The 20,629-nt window shown below is 43.8% G+C and overlaps 1 protein-coding gene across 2 annotated transcripts in view; it reads left to right on the top strand.

The window, feature by feature from the left end:
- Positions 1-17,871: 17,871 nt before the first annotated feature.
- Positions 17,872-20,629, top strand: part of frya (furry homolog a) — a 52,419-nt gene continuing 49,661 nt past the window's right edge. For both annotated transcript variants that reach the window (XM_084466326.1, XM_084466327.1), the window contains exons 1-2: positions 17,872-18,066; positions 20,335-20,534. In XM_084466326.1, coding sequence (XP_084322452.1) covers positions 18,006-18,066; positions 20,335-20,534 — 261 coding nt within the window. In that variant the 5' untranslated portion in view covers positions 17,872-18,005. The remainder of the gene's footprint in view (positions 18,067-20,334; positions 20,535-20,629) is intronic.

The following is a 20,629-nucleotide window of genomic DNA, read 5'->3' as shown; positions in this document are numbered from 1 at the left end:
CTTATCTTGCTACCTGAGTCAGGTGTGAACCAACCAGGTGTCTAGTACACACACACACACACACACACACACACACACACACACGCAATTCCAGAAGTTTCTCCTTGTTTAATATGTACTATAGTCTAAAAAGCCAAACATAAGTCATTACAGAACTTATGTCAATGAATTTAAACAGGGGAAATAAAACATGATGGCCTATAGATGCCTTTCTTGAATACCATTATTGCGTCTGTCACTTCAGATTGGCAGCACCCGGGGCTTTATAACGTGGGCACCGGTTTGTCACCATGACAGCCGTGGTGTGCTATAGCACGCTCGACAAGGCAATTGCCATTGGAGAGTCTGGACAGGGCTTTGGGCATGTTCCTGTAATGACTCACCAGAATAAATAAAAGTGTGACATTTGATAAAATAGCATTCAGGTATTTAACACTAGTCAAGTTATTTATAATGACAAGCAGCTGAATCTATGAGATTCTTTGGCCCAACGCTTTGACAAAACAAGATGTTATTATAGTTGTTTGGATTGTGGTGATGCAGGTAAATAATAAGTATATCTGTTTTGTAACGCTCCCTAATAAATAAACAAATGAATACATACACAATCAATAAATAATTAACAATGAGCTGTTGTGTTACATGATTTAAGAGCCCTAGTGACTGATGTCTGATAGTTCTACGTTTCTCATTCATGTCCTTGTATGACCTCTATTGGTAAAAAACGGAAAAACATGATTGCACTGGGGAGGTCAGCATTCACAATCTGTTCAAAATGTATTTTAATTGCCTAGCGCCTACATGTTATTTGATTTAATTAGGATTACTTGTTGTATTTAATGAGATGTAACATCTTAGAGGAGGCAGCACTTGATCGTATCTTGGAACTTTAATATTTTTTTCTTAACTATATTTAGTTTGTAAAGTTTAGTCTAGAGGGGATATTAATTTAGCAAAGTCAATCAATATTTGATCTAGGCCCTTCCACTGATCCTCCATTGTGTGGTCAACTGATGTGGTCCAGCCGCACCTTTAACCAACGCGGAACACGAAAGTAGAATGACAGAAATTCGCCAATAAATACGAACCTGGGCACAGTGTACGGCGCAGAAACCGTGTCATCCAAACGGCACAGAAAGGCGATCTTCGACGTGTTTCCATTATTCAGGAGGGCAATAACCTTGTTCCAGTCGTTCTCATCTGCTGAAACGGGATGCTCCCTATGGGCGTTATTGGCTTGGCTCGAGAGACAGAGGGCGGGACTTTAAGTTACATGTGTTTAGGGTTGAGACATAGGGAGGGACTTTCGATTGAAGAATATCCGTTTCCGTTACATGTTTCAGATATTACTTTTAACAAAATGTCGTAAAAATATATTCTTATTGTTATTATTATTTTTTATTCTTCTTGTCATGGTCATCTTTTTCTAGGTCAGGGGAATTGTTACTGTCATACACAGCTTATAGGTAGTAAGATACCGGAAATTGTATTGCGGTAGACCAGGATAACGCTCCAGTTCAGGGTCCTCGCTCAGCCTAGGATGGCAGCAGGCCCAGTGCTGTTGCTAGGGGTGGAGTTTGGTTCCTCTACAGTTGATGGAGACTTGGACCAACAGTACAGTTGGAACAAGTGCACTTTGACAGTCCACTGAGTAGTAGACTTCGAGATCTGTTTCGACGCCAATCGCAGCCGAGAGGATGGAATAGCTACAATCCGCCGTGACTTGAAGGTATTTATCACTCTTTGATGTTGTCTCTCACAATTTTGGTCACGCACTTCTGATATCGACGCGTTAAGTCGAAGCGTATCTTTAACTGCCAGGAGCGAACTCATGAATTTCACATAAGCGTAGTTAACTGTGCTACCTGGAGCATTTCCAACCTACTAAAAAAAGCAACACGCCAATAACAAGCATACCATAATAACAAGCTACAAAGTTCAGTTTTACCTTGTAACTTTGGAAGCAGAAATGTGTCGTGTTTGGCGTGTAGTATTTAAAGAAGTCATCACAACACAGGATCCCCTTTTTTTTCTCCCATAACTTAAGGATACTAAATATATTCTGAGCCTATTCTGAATAGAAAAAGTGCGAAGTCACAAGGCCTGTAGCAAGCGCGTTATATGCGCACGCACACACACACACACACACACACACATACACACACCGTATAATGAAGTATAATGAAAAAAGCTCCATAACAAGCCAAATAATAAAACAGGACTTGCCAAGGATGTTGGAAAGTTAACTCCACCAAGGGCAAAGGGAAGGTAAGATAAGGCAAAGCACACACCTTTTCAAATCCACCTGTCCACACTTTGTGTATTTGACAGGGCAAGGGATTTTAAACGTCATTGAACCAACCATGAATTCCCTTATTCAGCAAGTCTTCAAATCAGAGTTAATAATCACTTCAGCACCCAAAAACATGATGTAACAGAAATATGTGTTTAATCGATATTCTGTTAATAGGTATGAATGATCTAAAGCAAGGAATGTGGCATAAAAAGGGGAAACGTGTGGAGCATGACAATTATTCTTCAGAAAAACCAACATTCTTCATTAAGAATGTCTACAGACAATGTCTGAATTTGATCTTTTAACCCCTGACAGTTGACATACCAGACAGTTGATCAAAAGTAAGCTTGACATTTTAACCCCTCTTAAAATGGCCATCCTGCCTCAATAGACCCCAGTATTAACCCCTCTCAAAATGGCCGTCCGACCTCAATAGACCCCAGTATTAACCCATCTCAAAATGGCCGTCCTGCCTCAATAGACCCCAGTATTAACCCCTCTCAAAATGGCTGTCCTGTCTCAATAGACCCCAGTATTAACCCCTCTCAAAATGGCCGTCCTACCTCAATAGAACCAGAGCCCATATACGGAGAGCCTTGGCACTCTCTATTGAGCCCCATTGTATCAAACTTGGTTGCAGGTCCATTAGAATTCCACTGGGGGTGATCGAATGAGTGCAGATTGAATGGGGGTCTATGGGGCTAGACGGCTAAATGTATCTCTTTCACCTGCTTGTCGTTGAAATATCGCAGATTATATTGTAGATTCCGCAAATTCAATATAGTTTATAGTTCAAAAGTCGAATGAATGAGTACTTATGTCCTTTCGTCCTTTCGTTTTCTTACAGTTTGGGCCGTTGTTGGCCGTACATGCTAGCATTCTGCTAATGAATGCTGATTGGTCAGGGACAGACTTGCGACTGATTACGACCAGAGACCCCTCTTGATGGCATCTGAAGCTGAATCACAATCAGAAACATTATCTTAAGGAGGACTTTCCGTTGAAGTTAATTGTTATATATTATATATATATATATATATATATATATATATATATATATAATATGTATATATATATATATATATATATGAAGTGCCAAAGTGACTTACAGCAGGACCTCTGGCAGTGACGTCATCATCTTTTTAAACTGACTTTTAGAAAAGTTAAGTGAACTTAAAAAAATGCAATATTCAGCTGAGTGTATTATTTTAGCCCCCCCTTTTGAATGTGACTCTCAAATTACTTGACAAAAAATGACACCCTGAAAGGTGTAATTTGAGGGTGAAACCCTGTCGACTCCCATTCATTCTGCACTCACTGGCGAGGGCCCTTGCACGGACAAAGATGTCAGTTCAGAAACCGGAAGTCACCAGAGAGTGCCAGTTCTCTTCATATTAGACATTCTCTGATAGAACCCAGTATTAACCCCTCTCAAAATGGCTGTCCTGTCTCAATAGACCCCAGTGTCATCACGGTACCGAAGCAGGAGAGAGGCAGTCGGAGCCTGAATGGAGAGCCAGGTAGCAGGCTGGCTGGCTGGCTCTTCACTGTTAAAGCACAAGGCTTGTGGTGAGAAGTACCTTGAGGGTCAGGTGTGTTACGATTGATTCACTTATGTTGGACTTTCCATGAGGCTTGGGATTGCTAGTTTATGCTGCACTAGCCTGCAATGCGCTACTGCTACACAGTATAATGTTTAGAAAGTAAACGTGTAAAGCCCAGATTTACCAAAGAATAAAGATGAGGTCAACCGATGTCATGCACAGATCAGTTAAATCGTAAGTTGTTTTCAAACAGATATGCCCTGAGACGTTTCTGTCATGACATTCTGGAAAAACAGTTTTTTCCCAAACCTGGAGGTAACTAAGGATAATGCCATCACATTCTGGATACCTACTACTGACTTTTGCAGGGAGTGACCAAGTAAGTGTACTCAACAACCCAACACTTGCAGAAAAGATGAAAGAGAGGCAGAAGGGGTTAGCATGTTAGTGCTCGGCACAAGAGAAGACACTCGCCTGATGTTTGTCATTTAAGATGGCCAGCGTTTTCAAGGGCCACGGAGGGAGCCATGGGGCTGTCACCTGGAGCCTGCTCCCCTCGCCAGATAATAGCCAGCCTCAGACCCAGGGAACAGGTGCTGTTGCTGGGCTTGTTTACAGACCCTGAATGGGGCTATTGTTGAGCTCACCCCAGCTTGGACAGAACAGGTGAGGGGAACATGCGATCCGTTGAATAATTACTCACTGTTGATGTGGAGGCTTTTCTTCTTCAAGGGCCACTAGTAAGCTCTCTCGGTTGCAGGTGATTTTATATTATTATATACACTTGTATAAGTCCAAGTTGAGGTCCTCTTTATAGAGTGATAAATATGTGCATTTGGTTGGCTTCAGAGTGAAACAATTTAAAGAAAATACATTGACAAAAGACCCCTTTGTTAATATGTATTGACAGATATATCCAGAGTTTAGTTGTTTCTTTTAGCATTTCTGCAAGACAAAATAAATAGTTGTAACTCCAGCAACATGATTCAGTGTGTGGAGACAAATGAGATGAAAAAAACTCCAAAATACAGGAGGCACTTTTTGGCTTACTCTCTCTGGGAGTTTGTGAGAAAGTTTAGTTTAAATTTGTTGCTTTCAGACTCGGCCAATGCAACAGCCGATTATACCGACCTTATGACTGGAATCTCTCCTCTCATCAGTAATAACTGTTCCATGACATCTCTGTTTATTCGTCAACGTGATATTACACTTCCGAGGGACAATGCTCCAATACCTTACAAGGTGACCTACTAGTTGCATCCCTTCCATCGGACGCTGTATTTTCGTAGCGTAGTTGGGAGTTAACCCCCACCCCATCCTCAACAGAAATGTGCTAAAATTAGCCTGTGATATCTATCAATTATTCATCCTGGGCCCTGCTCGGTGCCCTGAGCTAAATTGGAATACTTCTCACCATGGCGACCGGGCTGTGTAGCGCCTCGGGTGTGAGTTTCTCTTAGCATCGCTGGCTCTGTGTCACCAGTCAGACTTGTCCTGCTCCACATGCAGACACACACACACACACACACACACACACACACACACACACACACACACACACACACACACACACACACACACACACACACACACACACACACACACACACACACACACACACACACACACAGGGTAATGATGCCTGGGAGCATTTGCGTTTGGTGGTATTTTGACGGAGTTGTATTTTTGTAGTGGCATAGACAACTAGTTGGTTGTGTAGTTGTTTCAGCAGTTTTTGTAAAATATTTTAATTGTTTAATTAGAAATTTGTATGTAAAATTTGTTTTGTTTTCACTGACTAAATCATCGCTAGTTTCATCACATATAATTTACCTCAGGCTTTAATTTAAATTTGCATTCAAGTTTATAGTTTACAGCCCGTATTTCACATTCATATAAGGAGCAGTGCTTTTAAAAATATAATTAGTAATACTAAGAATGTAATTGTTTGCTCTTTTCTCACACCTGCAAATAATGACTGTAGTTAAACTGCCAAACAGCAGGGGGCGCCATCATACCATGACCACTTCTATAACTACACTTAGAAGTAGAGCGTCATAAATATATTCTTTTAGCATTAATCAGGCGTGCAAATACGTAACTAAAGTAAACGTAAAATAAAGAACGTTTGCTGTAACAGTCTGAACTAGAAATGTGTTTAGAGAGAGCTCTCTAGTGGTCTCTAACAGACACCTTGCCATGTTTATTGGTAAACAACTGCTTCTCCACTTTCCATCAAAACATCTCTCTTCAGGCTACTTTTCTTCTGAAACTTTCTCTGACACAGGGTTGAATAGTTAAACTACTGTGTTGTCTTAATAGACTGGCCAACACTGTTCAGCATTTGTTTGGTTTGGAAACACAGATGAATGTAGCCTATGTTCAGTCGGGTTGGAACATAAATAGTGTCTATTGTGTCCTGGGATTAACTCTTTCATTGGAAAATAGTGAAAAGGTCTTGCTTTAAAACAAAATTTATTTAGAAATATGTCTATTGTGACGCATTGAACAGAGGGATAGAACATGAGATGGGATGTCTTTATGAGGCAGTCAACACCTCTGTATGCACACTGGCTGTTTGTATTGCTAATGTGGGTCAGGCAAGGAAAAACCTGTTCATGCTGGTGTGGCTAATATTAAAATAATGTGCTTTGGTACTTTAGTTTTGCGAGCTATTGTTTCCACAGTGACTGTTCATTTTGAGCATTATTTATGAATTTCAGGAAATAGGAGTTGAGTTTGCTGAAAGTGAAGAATGAAAAACAAATGGTTCTACAATGCATCTGCATGCTTTGTATAAAAAACTCATCTATATTTAAAGATACAAGAAAAACTAAAGCCACTGTTGAGCTTTTTATTGTTTCTGTTCACTCAATTGGGTCAATTCTGTTGATGGCAATATTTGTACAGAAAGTTTGTATTAAAAAGGCTTTTAAAGACCAAAATATATATTTTACACCAAATCTCGTAAACAAAGTGTGTTGCAAGATTTTGTTTCAAAGATATCATTCCACAGGGTGCCGTTTCCTTTGTCTGTCTGTCTGTTTGTTTATCTGTCTGTCTGTCTGCCTTGTTCTCTCTCTTCCCTTCTACTTGCCTCTGTCTTCCTTCCTTTCTCTCTCTCTCCTGCCTCTTTTCCCATATATTGTCTGTACACCGTAACTGAATCTTCATTGCACTTCTCTCTCTTTACCTCTCTCCTTCTCCTCCTTTGCCTTTAGCTGTTTTCTTTGGTTTGTGTGAAAGAGGAGGGGCTCCTCAGTAACCCTACACCTGCCCCATTCATGAGTGTTAGAGTATAACTCGCTCCGCTACCCTGACAAGTGCAAGGGTTAAAACACATTAGCGCGAGACTGTAAGCTAGCTGGCCCCGGGGCAGCACCTCCACTCCAGGGGACCTCACTACTTCAACCCAGAAGGAGGACCCATAGGCTGGGGAAAAGCAGCAGAAGAAGACATAAGCAGAAGACGTGTGTGATAGACTTCCAGAGAGCCAGGGCTGGCTGCAGGTTGTAGATGAAGTCCCTGGCAGAATGACCGGACTCCCCGTGGGCTCCCTGCCATCCAGCATGTCCTCTGCAGCCGGTGTTGCGCGGGACGGGGGTGTGGGCGAGCGGGAACGCTCGGAGGAGCTTGACGAGCTGGTGCCTCTGGACAGACTCCCCAGCGGGGGGGACTTCAGAGGGAAGTTTAGAAAGATACGGCAGAGGAAGAGACCCACTATCCTTGAAAGTAGGTGCAGGAGCCTTTTTTTTTACGTTGGTTGAAGTGTTCCCTTGTAACAGACGACAGATAATGTGCAAAGTTCTGTAGCTGCTGACATCACTTTGTCGAATCTCTCACCTTAAACAGGAATCTGGTGACTTCTTATTAATGGGATTTCTTCTATTTTTAAACTGTGCATTACATAAGTAGTATCCCATGAATAAACACAAATGGTATTTGAATAATATTCTAATCATATTGATACATATTCTTATCAAGCCAACTGTAATAACCGTTGGCTTAATGACTTATCGTAATAATTGTTTTTAAGAGCCAAAATCCTGTTCCTTAACAGTAACATAATCGTGGACTAGAGGACTAGATAAGCCTGTCAGAACTAAACATATAAATATCTCAAAAGGAACACGTGAGAAGTATTTTGGTATTCAAAACTAAATCTGAATGTTTATTATTTGTGAGTGAGTAGAGAAGAGGGAGAGAGGTAGGGTGAGGGAGGGAAGGAGAGGGAGGATGAGAGGAGAGTGTCGGTGAGTGGGGAAGTTAAGAGGGGAGTGGAGGGTCTGAGCAGATGGCTTAAGAACCGGACAGACGTGCCTCACATTCCTCACCTTCGACTGAGCCTGAAAAATGATTTTAATAAGTTCTGGATGGGACTGAGCCCCTCATACACTGGAAGGCCACGGTGCCAGTAGAACATTCTCAGTACCTTTTGATTTACCTTTAACACCCCCCCCCCCCTCCCTCCACTCGGTCTTTACCCTCTATCTTGTAAATAATCGTATGGGTTGTTGATTGTAAACAAGGCTCAGGACTGCATGGTAAGACAGACAGAATGAGACATTCTCTCCTCTGTGATGTGGTTAGGTAATGTTAAAGAAATAAGGTGCAGGGTGTGAGGATGTTTGGGTTAGATTCCCAAAATCCAGGGTCTACCTGTAGGCCTCCTTGAGCTCAGTGCCTAAACTGCCTGGTCTTTAATCACATGTAAATGAAAAACGCTTTGGATAAAAGCATCTGCTGAGTATAGTAAAGATGTATTGATCCTTCAGGACTTAGTGATAGTGGAAGTACCTTACATCTCAATGGCCGGGTGGACTTGGGGCCCTTGATAAGTAGAAGGACGTCCAGATCTGTTGTTATGTCCCAAACACTGTCTTAAAGTCTCTCAGGGGTGACAGCAGGTCTGATTTTTCCTAACGATACCCAAACTTAGAGCCAGGCTGTCAAAATATCCCATAATCCCTCTCTCTGAAGTTGGGTCAGCGTGTGATTTTAATGAGAATACCGTAAAAAAAGAGAAAAAAATGCGCTCTCTTATGTCCACAGTGAACACGTCTGTTTAGAAATGAATACATATCTGTTAATATCTTCCCTGTACATAGCTGAAGTTATTAAACGTCTGCCAGCACAGCCTGTTGATTAAGCAAAGAAACTCGCTGTACTTTTGGCTGTGAAGGATATTCTAACAGCTAGACTAGAAAAAAAGACGCTTTGAATGAAGAACTGAATATTTTTCATCTAAATTAATTTATAAAAATGTCAGTCTTTTTACATTTATGTGTGTGTATACAGTATAGTTTAGACTGAGTGGCATCACTTCATAGCTAAACCAGGACGGATTGCTGTTAAATAGCGACAAAACTGATGACTGTAACTTGAGGTCTTGGCTTGCATTGTACCCCAGATGCAGGGGAAGTTGTGGCAGTGTCTGTGTGTTTATATATATATATATATATATATATATATATATATATAATGTGTGTGCGTGGGTGCCCCCTCCACCCCGCTCAACATAAACCATTTCCTGCTAAGCAGCCTTGTTTTAAAGTCTCTGAAATTAGCCAACGAGGGAATTGCATAATCTCCTGCCCCTGAACAGGTCTGTCAATGGCCAAGCCAAGATGAATAGATTACAGCTAACGGTATGAGGCAGCAGTGCATGAGATATGCTAATGAAAGGCTTTTATGTGTGCCGTTTTAATACAATACCTCATAGTAAGTGTCTTTTTTGCTGTCGTGACATTTGGACAAGACACTATGCATAGCATTCAGCCAGCTGCCTCTCTCTTGCCGAAGATTAATCTGCTCAAAGCAATTTATTGTAACATCAAACGTGGAGGAGTAAAAATAGAACAAGTTTCCCCTTACTAAAGCATATCATATCATGCCGAATCACAGGTTTAGTATAGATCCTTTACCCTGACCAGCTAAGAACGACTATCACATTCACCTTAATGGTTCTGTGGCCGGAACTTAAATGCAACCGATTTTAAAGCTTCACTTCATGATAAAGAGGACTGGGGCTGGATAAATTGTATTATCTGCACATTCTGTGTGTTTTATTCTATATCATCGTCCATGGATAGATAGATGGATGGGTGCATGATGAATGGGTGGGTTAAGTGATTAAAATTTGCAGTGTAGCATATTTATAGTTGTTGTTTTATTTGAAATAATATATTTTATTTGTTACTGATCATCATTTCTATGTTACTTTGGCTTACATTCATGTGACACATCCAAGAGCATAACCTCTCTCCATGATTTATTACAGATTAATCATGATCCCCATTATCCCCTATTCTAGATGAACGCATGCACTTCAAAATAAAAGCGTGCTGCTGGCCCCGCTTTGGCCCTGAAAGGCAAATGGGTTATGCGTGAATGGTGTTACATAACACAGGTCTCGTATTTATATCTTGATGGGTAGGCGGCAGTTCTGATAGGATTAGAATAAAAGCACAACACGGCAGTGGAGAAAGGAATATTGCAATATGGACTTTTAAAATCTCCCATAGTGATAAAATATAGATATGCCTTGGATACGCTAAAGATGTTGATTCATGCTTGGATCAATCTAGCAATTAAATAGAATAATCCCGCTCTGGCTAAATGGGAGAGCCTACGCTTATGGCTTAAAATATGTGTTTACATACAAACAAGCTGAAAGGAAGCAAACAGATTTATCAAGTGCACATCATTCATGTATTTTCCCACCATCCCTATTCGATAGATTCCCATTTGACCTCATTTCATGTTTACTGAGAGTAACATACCAAGGAAAGAGCACAGCCAACCTCGGTTTTAATGATTTACACACTGATGTGCTCAGGCGACCCCAAAAGAAAGCCTTAAGACGCCATGTCTTGCCTCAAGTCTCTCCTGGACCCCCGCATTAAAACAGTAAACTCAAGGAAATCTCTTTAATCCTCATTGGCTCGGCCTTCCCCCCCCCATATGCACTCCCCCAGGGAACCAGATGCTCTGTGTTATGTCTTTGCTGCTCACTCCCAACTCCTGGGCTACTGACCCCAGGGCGGACCCACCATCTTGGTGACCACAGCCCAGGGAGGGCTACTGAGCTATCGTTGATGACAAGGGAGATAGCGAGAGAGAGGAAGGCAGCGGGAGAGAGAGAGAGGGAGACAGCGTGAGAGCGAGATAGATTAGAGAGAGATTGTAGAGAGAGAGAGAGACAGCGAGAGAGTAGAGTGTATAGAGAGGAGAGATAGATTAGAGAGAGCGAGAGAGAGAGAGATAAAGGGAGAGTGTAGAGAGAGAGAGTATAGCAAGAGAGTGGAGAGAGAGAGTAGAGAGTGGGAGAGAGAGAGAGAGTGGAGAGAGATAGATAGAGTAGAGAGAGAGTGGAGAGAGATAGATAGAGTAGAGAGAGAGAGGTTAGTTATTATTAACCGGGCTGCGCTAAGAGGATTGCATCCTGCGCTCGCTGCCTCCGCGCGGTTATTTAAAGGGAGCTAGCTCGCTGTGCTGCCACCGACGCTACCGCCCACTACCCACTGCCTGCCTCGGCTTTAGAGGGAGGGAGGGAGAGAGTGGGAGGGAGAGAGAGGAAGGCAGGCAGGGAGGGAGGGAGGGAGGGAGAGAGATAGGTTAGAGAGAAACAGGGAATGAGAGAGAGAGAGATAGAGAGGGAGGGAGGGAGGGAGGGAGAGAGAGAGAGAGAGAGAGAGAGAGAAAAGGGAGGGAGTTGAGGGGGAGGGAGAGGGTGGGTGGTAGGGAGAGAGAGAGGGGAGGACATGAGAGCAGGGAGATTGAGGGATAGAGAGCGATAGCAAGAGGGAAGAGAGAGACTGACAGCCAAGGACATGACACAGTGGGAGGAGGAGAAGGGGGTGGAACCACTGTAGCTCTCTTGCTCTCTCTCTCTCTCTCTCTCTCTCTCTCTCTCTCTCTCTCTCTCTCTCTCTCTCTCTCTCTCTCTCTCTCTCTCTCTCTCTCTCTCTCTGACTCTCTGTCTCTCTCCCTCTGTCCGGCTCTCATTCTCTCACCGGTGTCACAGCAGCAGTGAGCGCGTCACAGCGAGTGACGGTAGGCTCTACCTGCTGCTGGCTCTAGGCTGAGAGGCTGCAGCCACACTGCACCGGTCAACACCAGTCCACGTCAGTCTGCTACAGTCCACCTCTAGGGAGCTGTAGCCATGGCCAGCCAGCAGGATTCAGGATTCTTTGAAATCAGCATCAAATCTCTGTTGAAATCATGGAGTGGCAGTAAGTTGAAGTTCCTTTGCTGGTTATTTTGATGGCTGCTGCAGTTGCTATTATTGTTGTTGTTGTTGTTGTGGTGGTTCTTGTGGACACCTTGTCAAGTGAGTGAAAAGCTTGAATTTGAGTGTGGGGTAACCTAACCATAAATGTAACCCTGGAATGGATTGATGTTGGTTTGTTTACTTCTCGGATAAAGGTGTCCCCGTTTTTCGGTCGCTCAGCCCTCCGTGAGTTTGCTCTTAACGATTTAGAATAATTACATTTTGAACAACCAAACCAAACAACGTGCGTCACAGGTCTGCAGCCACAACACTCTCTAGAATCCTCTCATCAACCATGTTAACTGCTGCCTCATAACTCACTTCAGGCTCACTGCATACTAAACAAACTGCGTCCATCTTACATTGGGCCTGTTGCCTTATGGTCACATTTAATCATTTCATTTGAACTCACCCGTTTAACAGCCCCTCATGGCCCTCCTGCCCCTCGGCCCCTCTCTCCCCGGAGACTAAATACCCACTCCTGTGCACTGGGTCACTCTAATAGGATTAGGAGGATCTTCAGCGGGGTAGCATGTCCTGTACTCACGATGCAGAGACCGCATGCTGGTGTGTCCCGTCCCCACAACCTGGCGGCCCTCAGGTTTATGTTACCCCCTCCGCTCTGGTCATCTACGTCCTCCTGTGCTGTTATGTGTTCAAACATGCGGAGGTGTATACAACCTAGAAATTATATAAATACATGTAAGCGATATAGCGAAAGAAACACGAAATTTACCCGCAACGGTTGGGTTAATCACCCGGTGCCTTTAGGGGCAGCTGGGCATCGGATGCTGATGTAGAGCGATACTGTGACAGGAGACAGTGGGCCTGCCGTGTCTCCCGTACCATGGTGTTGTATAATCCTCACAGCAGGGGTCACTTTGCTGATAAAGGGACAGACACTGCGTTGTACCACCATGGGGCATGGCCTGTAGCCGGTGATGGGTCTCCAGGAAGGGAGTCACTTGGTGTTGAAAAGTCGGAGGGACATAAGGGCTCAGATGAACAAAACTTTAGTTGAAACGGTGTTCAACATGTGATGGGAGATCATTATCAGTAGATGATTCAGTCGAGAAAAAGAGGCATATACGGACAAAGATAGGCGGCAGTAGCCTAGGAGGTAGAGCGGGTTGACTGGTAACCGGAAGGTTGCTCGTTAAATCCTTTGTCGTTGGTGTGTGAATGTGTGCATGAATGGTAGTAATTCACTTTGGATAAAAGCGTCAGCAAAATCCCCCTAAATTGAATTTCAGATGGACAAAAACGTAAAAAAAAAAAACGTAAACAACATCGACTGCACACATTTAGCAGACCCACAGGCCCACACATAACATAATTCACAGCTGAAAGCACCAGTGCAGTCAGTCAGCCCCAAAGTGATATTCCCAATCCCATCTGTTTGTTTGGTCCTTTTCTACCCCAACTCCCCTTGCCTGTAGTGGTGCTGTTTCTAAAATATGTTTTATTTTGAAATCAAACAGTGTGCATTTGTCTGTTGTGTCACGCAGGGTGTTATGCAATAAATCACAAGATGAGAAAGACCCAGAAAAAATTATCTTCACTCAATGATGGCTGAACCTTTCTGTTTGATGTTGTGCAGAAGTAGCTAGGTTCAGTCTAGGTTCAGTCAGGTTCATTCTAGGTTCAGTCAGGTTCATTCTAGGTTCAGTCTAGGTTCAGTCAGGTTCATTCTAGGTTCAGTCAGGTTCAGTGTAGGTTCAGTCTAGGTTCAGTCTAGGTTCAGTCAGGTTCAGTCTAGGTTCAGTGTAGGTTCAGTCAGTTTCAGTCTAGGTTCAAAGTAGTTTAAGTCTAATTCAGTCAGGTTAAGTCTAGGTTCAGTTTAGTTTCAGTCAGGTTCAGTCTAGGTTCAAAGTAGTTTAAGTCTAATTCAGTCTAATTCAGTGTAGGTTCAGTCTAGGTTCAGTGTAGTTTAAGTCTGATTCAGTCTAGGTTCAGTGTAGGTTCAGCTTAGTTTCAGTATAGGTTCAGTCAGGTTCAGTCTAGGTTCAGTTTAGGTCCCTCTTTATTGCGGTCCTTGATGAAAGAAGATCACATGCAATGCAGCAATGCAGGGCTCTATCAACAAGTTGCTGTTGCTGTTCTGTTCGGCCTGTTTGTCCAAACAAACAAAAATACCCCCTCCGGATTCTCTGACCTAATGTTTCCAATAAAAGAGTGTTGACCAGACACACAGACTGGCCATTGTCTGAGACACTTGAGAACTAGTTTTCTCTTTGCGTTTTCAACCCGAGCACCACCACTTGTCCCAGAGGAAGATCCACATCCAGCCAATCACAGCACAGGAGAGGGAGAGGGAAGTATCGGTGAGAAAAGCCGCATACGGGAACTTTAGTGATTGGCCCAAACAAGGGCTATTTTTAGGACCAATGTGGCATTCTGTTTTCGGAGTCTGTTTTGGTTTATTTAGTTTCCCTTCGATGACGTTCAAGTCTTGGCTATTGTTTAACATCAGCAGCATGAAGTATGCCAAATATTAGCCGAAATGAAAGGGCATCATTTACTTTAAATCTTCATGGCTACAATGCAAGCCTTTCATCTCTAAAGGGTATGTCTGCATCCCCCCGTAAGGAACAGACGTACCCTGGATCACAGCCGGGGGTCAGCTGGCTAAAGCCAGGCCCGATGGTCAGTAGCTAGAGACCCGCGCTTTAATCTGCTTTCCACAGCCGCCTGTAATCACCCTCCCTCTCTCTCCCTCTATTTCCCTTCCTCTCTCTCTCTCTCTACCTCACACGCTCTCCAAGTCTCTTTCTCTTGCTTGCTCTCTCTCGCTCTCTTTTTTCTCTCTCCTTCTTTGTCTCTCTCTCTCTCTCTCTCTCTCTCTCTCTCTCTCTCTCTCTCTGTCTCCCTACCCCTTCTCTTTCACTCCATCTCTCTCCCTCTCTCTTGCTCACTCACTCCCTCCCTCCATCTCCCACTCTCTCTGGTCTCTTCCGTTCACACACAGCCAGGAACTGGAAACGTGATAATGTATTCGTATGAGGATGTTGTTCCTCCAACTTCTCCCGTTCTGACAAATTGGGCCTGGACTCTTCTCCCCCCTCTCTCTCCATCACTGTCACTCCACCCTCCCTCCCTCTCCTCCTATCACTTTCTTTCTTTCTCTCTCCCTCCCTCTCTTCCTCTCACTTTCTCTCTCTCTCCTCCCCTTTCTCCCCTGTTCTCTCTCTCTCTCACACTTATTTTCTCCCTCTCTTTTTTTCCTTCGGTCTCTCCCCTCCCTCTTTCTCTCATTATCTGCCCTCCCTGCTCTCATTTCCCAGTCTTTCTCCCTCCCCTCTCTCGTTCCCTCTCTTTTCCCTCTGAACCTTGCTCACTGGGAGAGTTACACACAAACACTGCTGCTGCTATAGCCCATTTCAATCATCTCTTCCAGCACCATGTCATAGATCATACATTTTCACAGCATTGTTAAACCTTTCAGGCTTTCCCTCTAAAACCAGGAGCTCAGTCATAAATATGTGTTTAAACCTCTAGCGAGGTATATGCACAGTACACCAGGTCCTTTAGCCAAGTTGGAACATTTGGCATGTGAACAGGAACTATAAATAAATGTCTTTCTGTGGACTTAAAGATGAATGGGCAAAATGTTCCTTTTCATTACGTAGCACTGAACAAATCTCTGGTTATATTATTAATGTTAACAAAAGCCTACACTGTAAAAGTTGTCTGCTTCCTGGTCTGGGTTAAAGAGAGGTGTAAATAGGATTGTTTTGACGTAACAAAGCTTGGGAGGAGACATAGTCAATGTTTGTCAGAGAAACATTGACTATATACTATATCCCTAATTTGTGTATAAGCATTACGGTGACGTGGGAATGTCCTGGCAGATAGTCCCTGCTGTCTAAATAACCACCCACTCCAACATAACTTTCACTTGTTTGCTTTTTGAGTCTCTCCTTCTTTCCGGATGTTTACCGAAAAAGGATGGCTATTTCTGCATCGCCGTGTCCATTTGGAGTAGTTTCTCAACCAAGCGAGTATCCTAAACAGTGTATATTTGTTCCATGGCTGGCCTGTGCAGCTATGCCCATAAAGGAGCTAGCCACCACCCTTAGGTGATGTCATGTGACTTTTCTTTCCGATGCCAATCCACCGCCCTCAGAACACATGGGATGGAGGGGTGGTCTCCACGTCCAGGTCAACAACTCTAGGTCATTACTGTAACGTGGTCACACAGCTCATTCTGCTGGTTATACTGGTTCCACGTCCAGGTCAACAACTCTAGGTCATTACTGTACCCTGGTAACACAGCTCATTCTGCTGGTTATACTGAGTGGTTTGACTTCCAGGTGAACCTTGAGGTCTTTATTGTACCCTGGTAACACAGCTCATTGTGTTTGTTGATGCTTAACAGAAATACGAGGGAAGATTTCTCATATTTCAGGGTATTAGGATAATAGCATTTTTGATCAAGTAATTGCGTGTTACATCTCTGCTTGTGTGTATGGTTGTATAAGACAACCGCTTGTCATGCTGCTAGCAGTTGGCTGTGTGTGTTTGTGTGTGTCCATGTTTGTGTATGTGTGTGTGTATGTGTAAACACATACACAAACATGCACACACTGTGCGTGTATGTCTGTTCCTAATGTATGTGTGTCTGTCTGTCTATGTGTGTGTGTGTGTGCGTGTGTGTGTGTGTGTGTGTATATGTATATGTATATATGTGTGTTTGTGTGTGCTTCTATGTGTGTGTGTGTGTGTGTGTGTGTGTGTGTGTGTGTGTGTGTGTGTGTGTGTGTGTGTGTGTGTGTGTGAGAATCACTTGTCATGCCACCAGCATTGTGCGCTGGGGAGCTCGGCTGCACCAGGGGAGATTCTGTGTGGCGATGATGTAATGGGCTGATAAACAGAGCAGCCCGGCCTCTTGTCTCCGCGGTCACATGACCCGCTCTCTGCTCAAGGCGCGCTGCTCCGCGCGCCACAGCCGGCTCCGTTACCACGCGCATTGTCTGGTTTGTTTGGCTTTTATTATTCGGCTGAAATCAAGCAACACAAGACCCCATTCACACAGCCTCTCCACTCTCCAGACTGTTATTAAATATGCCCTTTGTATTATTTTCTATAAATGCCATGTTTTCCCTCAAATTCAATATGGAGCCCTGGGTTCAGAATGCTGATACGGGCTCGATGGGTGCTCAACAAGTCTACACCATGAGAATGCACTGTGTCTATTTTGTATTTCAATCTTTGATATTAAAATAGTTCAATTTTAAGCAGAGGATTTGATCTCAAGGGACTTCAAGTATTTTGACACTTTTTACAACGACTTACCAGTAAAAATCATCCCCGGAACAGTCTGACTGAGAATCAGTCAGGCTGATTCTCTATTAGTTTGCTACTGTTTCTCTATTCCCTGAAAAGTTGTACATTTGTCTTGCAAAGCTCTGTTGTAGCGGGAAATTCAGTCTGCGGTAGCGCTGCTAGGAATGAGGTGTTTACATGCTGCTGGTCTGTGCCTCGTGGCCAGAGAGACAGACAAGGGGGTGGGTGTTTGGGGATTGGGTTGGAGTGGGGAGGGGGAGTGAATCTGTTAGTATAGAGTGTACAGCAGGATAAATATAGCCCCACAACTATGCCACCATAGCATGTTAGACCTCACTGCTGAGTTGAGCCGCGGCTAAAAATGTACGTCTGACCTTCACTGTTGGAAGGCACTGGGTGGTCACAAGGTATACCGCCGCCCCTAATAGAAGGCAGACAGACGCACACTCCCCTTCCACTCCGAGTCCCGCTACTGCCACACTCCCACGGGGCTGCACTCGCTGCACAGCAGCAGCACAGGCGGCCGCCCCGCAGACGGACGCATGCGGGCTGTTTTAGTGTCCTGACACTGGACGTGACCCTGGATCCCTTATCGTCCTTCCCCGCCATGGATGGCATGGCCGTGTGCTGGAGTAAGGCCAGCGTTATCCGTTTCATCAAGGGCCTGGGTAGGTGTCTGACACCCCGGGGGCAGCTGCATGCCTGACCTGGCTTGGTGCATGTGTGTGGCGGTGTGTGTATGTGTGTGTGTGCGTGTGCGTGTGTGTGTGTGTGTGTGTGTGTGAGTGTGTGTGTAGGTGGAAAACACACATGCTGGCCAATCTTGGCGCTGTCCAGATTGATCCATGTTGGATACGGGCAAAGAAGATCCACCACACGTTTCTAGAATCATCTTTCTTTCTAGTGTTTGGCTCTCCTGTTTCTGTCTGTCTGCTTCTGTCTGTCTGTCTAAAGGGTTTAATAGGCTTATTGCAGGTTTGCCTTGTTCCTCTTCCGTGACTCCATGACAACATGAAGCGTCTGTCAACATTTATTTCAGCAAGGTTGAAATGATAATCCTGTTTTTGGTTTCATTGTTGTTGTTATTATTTTTATTAGTGCTGTAGTCACACCCCTGACCCAGGGATGACTTCTGTGTTGCTACCTCAGGTTTTAGTTTAAAGGCCTGCTAGAAAGATGACTTCCTTAAAGAGGATGAAACACTTCTTCTTCCATCCAGCGTTATCTCGATCTGCTTTAAGATTTAAGAGCCATGCTTCCTTTAGTATTGCTGATGACACTGCTAACGTTGTTTAAAGATGATCATTTACAGCTTCCTACTGTGTGTCATGGGTTAGCCGAGTGGTCTCTGCAGCAGTAATGAGACCTAATGATATTGAGGTGTTAGGGGTGATAAAGGAATGATCACATTAGCAGTAATGTAATGATGAGGAAGGTCTTTGGACTGACCGTTGATTGGATTACAGTGTTTCCTCCCTAAAGGAGCAGAAGTCAGCGTCACTAGACAATTCTTTTTTTTTAAGTTTTATTAATTTAACTTCCACCCCTTTTTTCTGAATTTCCTCCTAAATGTCTAAGTACATCAGTTTACAGCTCCTGTGATGACCTCATTCATGACAGTGGTATAATTGAAAGTGCTACACCTTGTTGTTTTTGTGGATTTTCTGGTAAATCTATATGCTTGCAACTTTTCAATAAGAAATATAAAAAACACTAAACATTATGATCAGTTAGAGTAGAATAGTTCACTGTAGTAGGGCAATAGAGCTGGAAATTGACAATATCAATGATCACTTGATCATCATACAGTATTTTATAGTAGTACAAACCATTTTTGCTGATAATGTGTATTAATGTGTACTAATAATTTGGATAGATAGTTAGATCATTTGCATATCAAATGTCTAATAACAGATCAGATATTTAAAATGATACAGATTATATTAATACTGCGCATACCTTGAATGTTTATAATAATGATTAATTTATTTACATCAATGTGTTGTAACTCTTATTCTCTAATGACGTGTTTATACTTATAGAGATGCGTGGTTGAAATGGTGCTTTGTTGGCCAACAAATGTTCTCTGGTATACAATTACATGTTTTGGCAATAACATTCGACAAGCTGTGATACGTGACAGTAAATCATTCCTGTTTCAGGGTTGTTGTTGTACACAGCCACACACCCACACACCCACACACCCGAACACTGGAGAAAGTGGGGCCCTTTTCATTATGTAATCAATCTAGTTTTGCTGTTGAAATAGCCTCTATGTTTCATCCAGCATTTTACAGTGTTGAAGTGCAGCTAACCATAGCATTGATTCAGGCTAGGTGAACATTTGTCACAATGCTTATTAGCAACGCGTTGACCGTCCTCCACTATTTATTTTTGCTAACGTCGTTGTATGTTCACCAAGATCAAATCCTGCCGCGCACGCTCGGTTTTGCGCACTGATCCAACGGCATGTGTTATTCTACGTATCGCCAGTGCACTCTTGGTCACGTGCTGCACAGATTCCCTCGAAGGTCAGCTGGAATAGCTTCAGTTGCCAGATGAAAACACCAGCTGCCCACCGCAATGTTTTAACTTTCCACACATGCGTTTCTCCAGTGTCAGGAGAGAGTCGACCAACGTCAGGGCATGCAGGCAGGATATTGCCCCCCTGCGCAGACTGCCCCAGGAATGAGCACCATGTTGGGAATGAAATGGCTAAGGTTTTGGAAGCCTTTCCCCCATCCCCTGTTAGGTGATCTCGGGGTTACAGTAAACACAACCATGTTCCTTAGCTCCTGGCCTTAGCTCACCTTCTGCTTTCCACAGAGTGGGGGTGGGGGGGGGGGGTGTCCTCAAGCAAACGCTAGCAAGCCTGTTAAGCTAAAATGTGTGTTGTGTGTGCGTGTGTGTTTGTGTGTGTTTGTTTTGTGCTCCAGCGTCGCCCGTGGGGAACGGATACACCAAGCCCCCCATCGCTCCGGTCTGCAGTCCCCTGGGAGAGAAGGGCCCCCCGGCCATGACGCCCATCAGCGTGGACCCCGAGAGCAAGCCGGGCGAGTTCGTCCTCAAGAGCCTTTTCGCCAACTTCACCATCGCCTCGGAGCGCAAGATACGCATCATCATGGCAGAGCCACTGGTGAGTCAGCAGAAAATGAACACACACCAGACACAAAATGATGGGACAAAGACTGCGTCAATACTGCCCTGAACATCCTGTGTTCATCCTGATTT

This window comes from Micromesistius poutassou, assembly GCF_964030765.1.
Source record: "Micromesistius poutassou genome assembly, chromosome: 4".
In the NCBI taxonomy this organism is placed as follows: domain Eukaryota; kingdom Metazoa; phylum Chordata; class Actinopteri; order Gadiformes; family Gadidae; genus Micromesistius; species Micromesistius poutassou.
The sequence above is the reverse complement of the archived record's forward strand: the minus strand, read 5'-3'. Positions and strand labels throughout refer to the sequence as shown.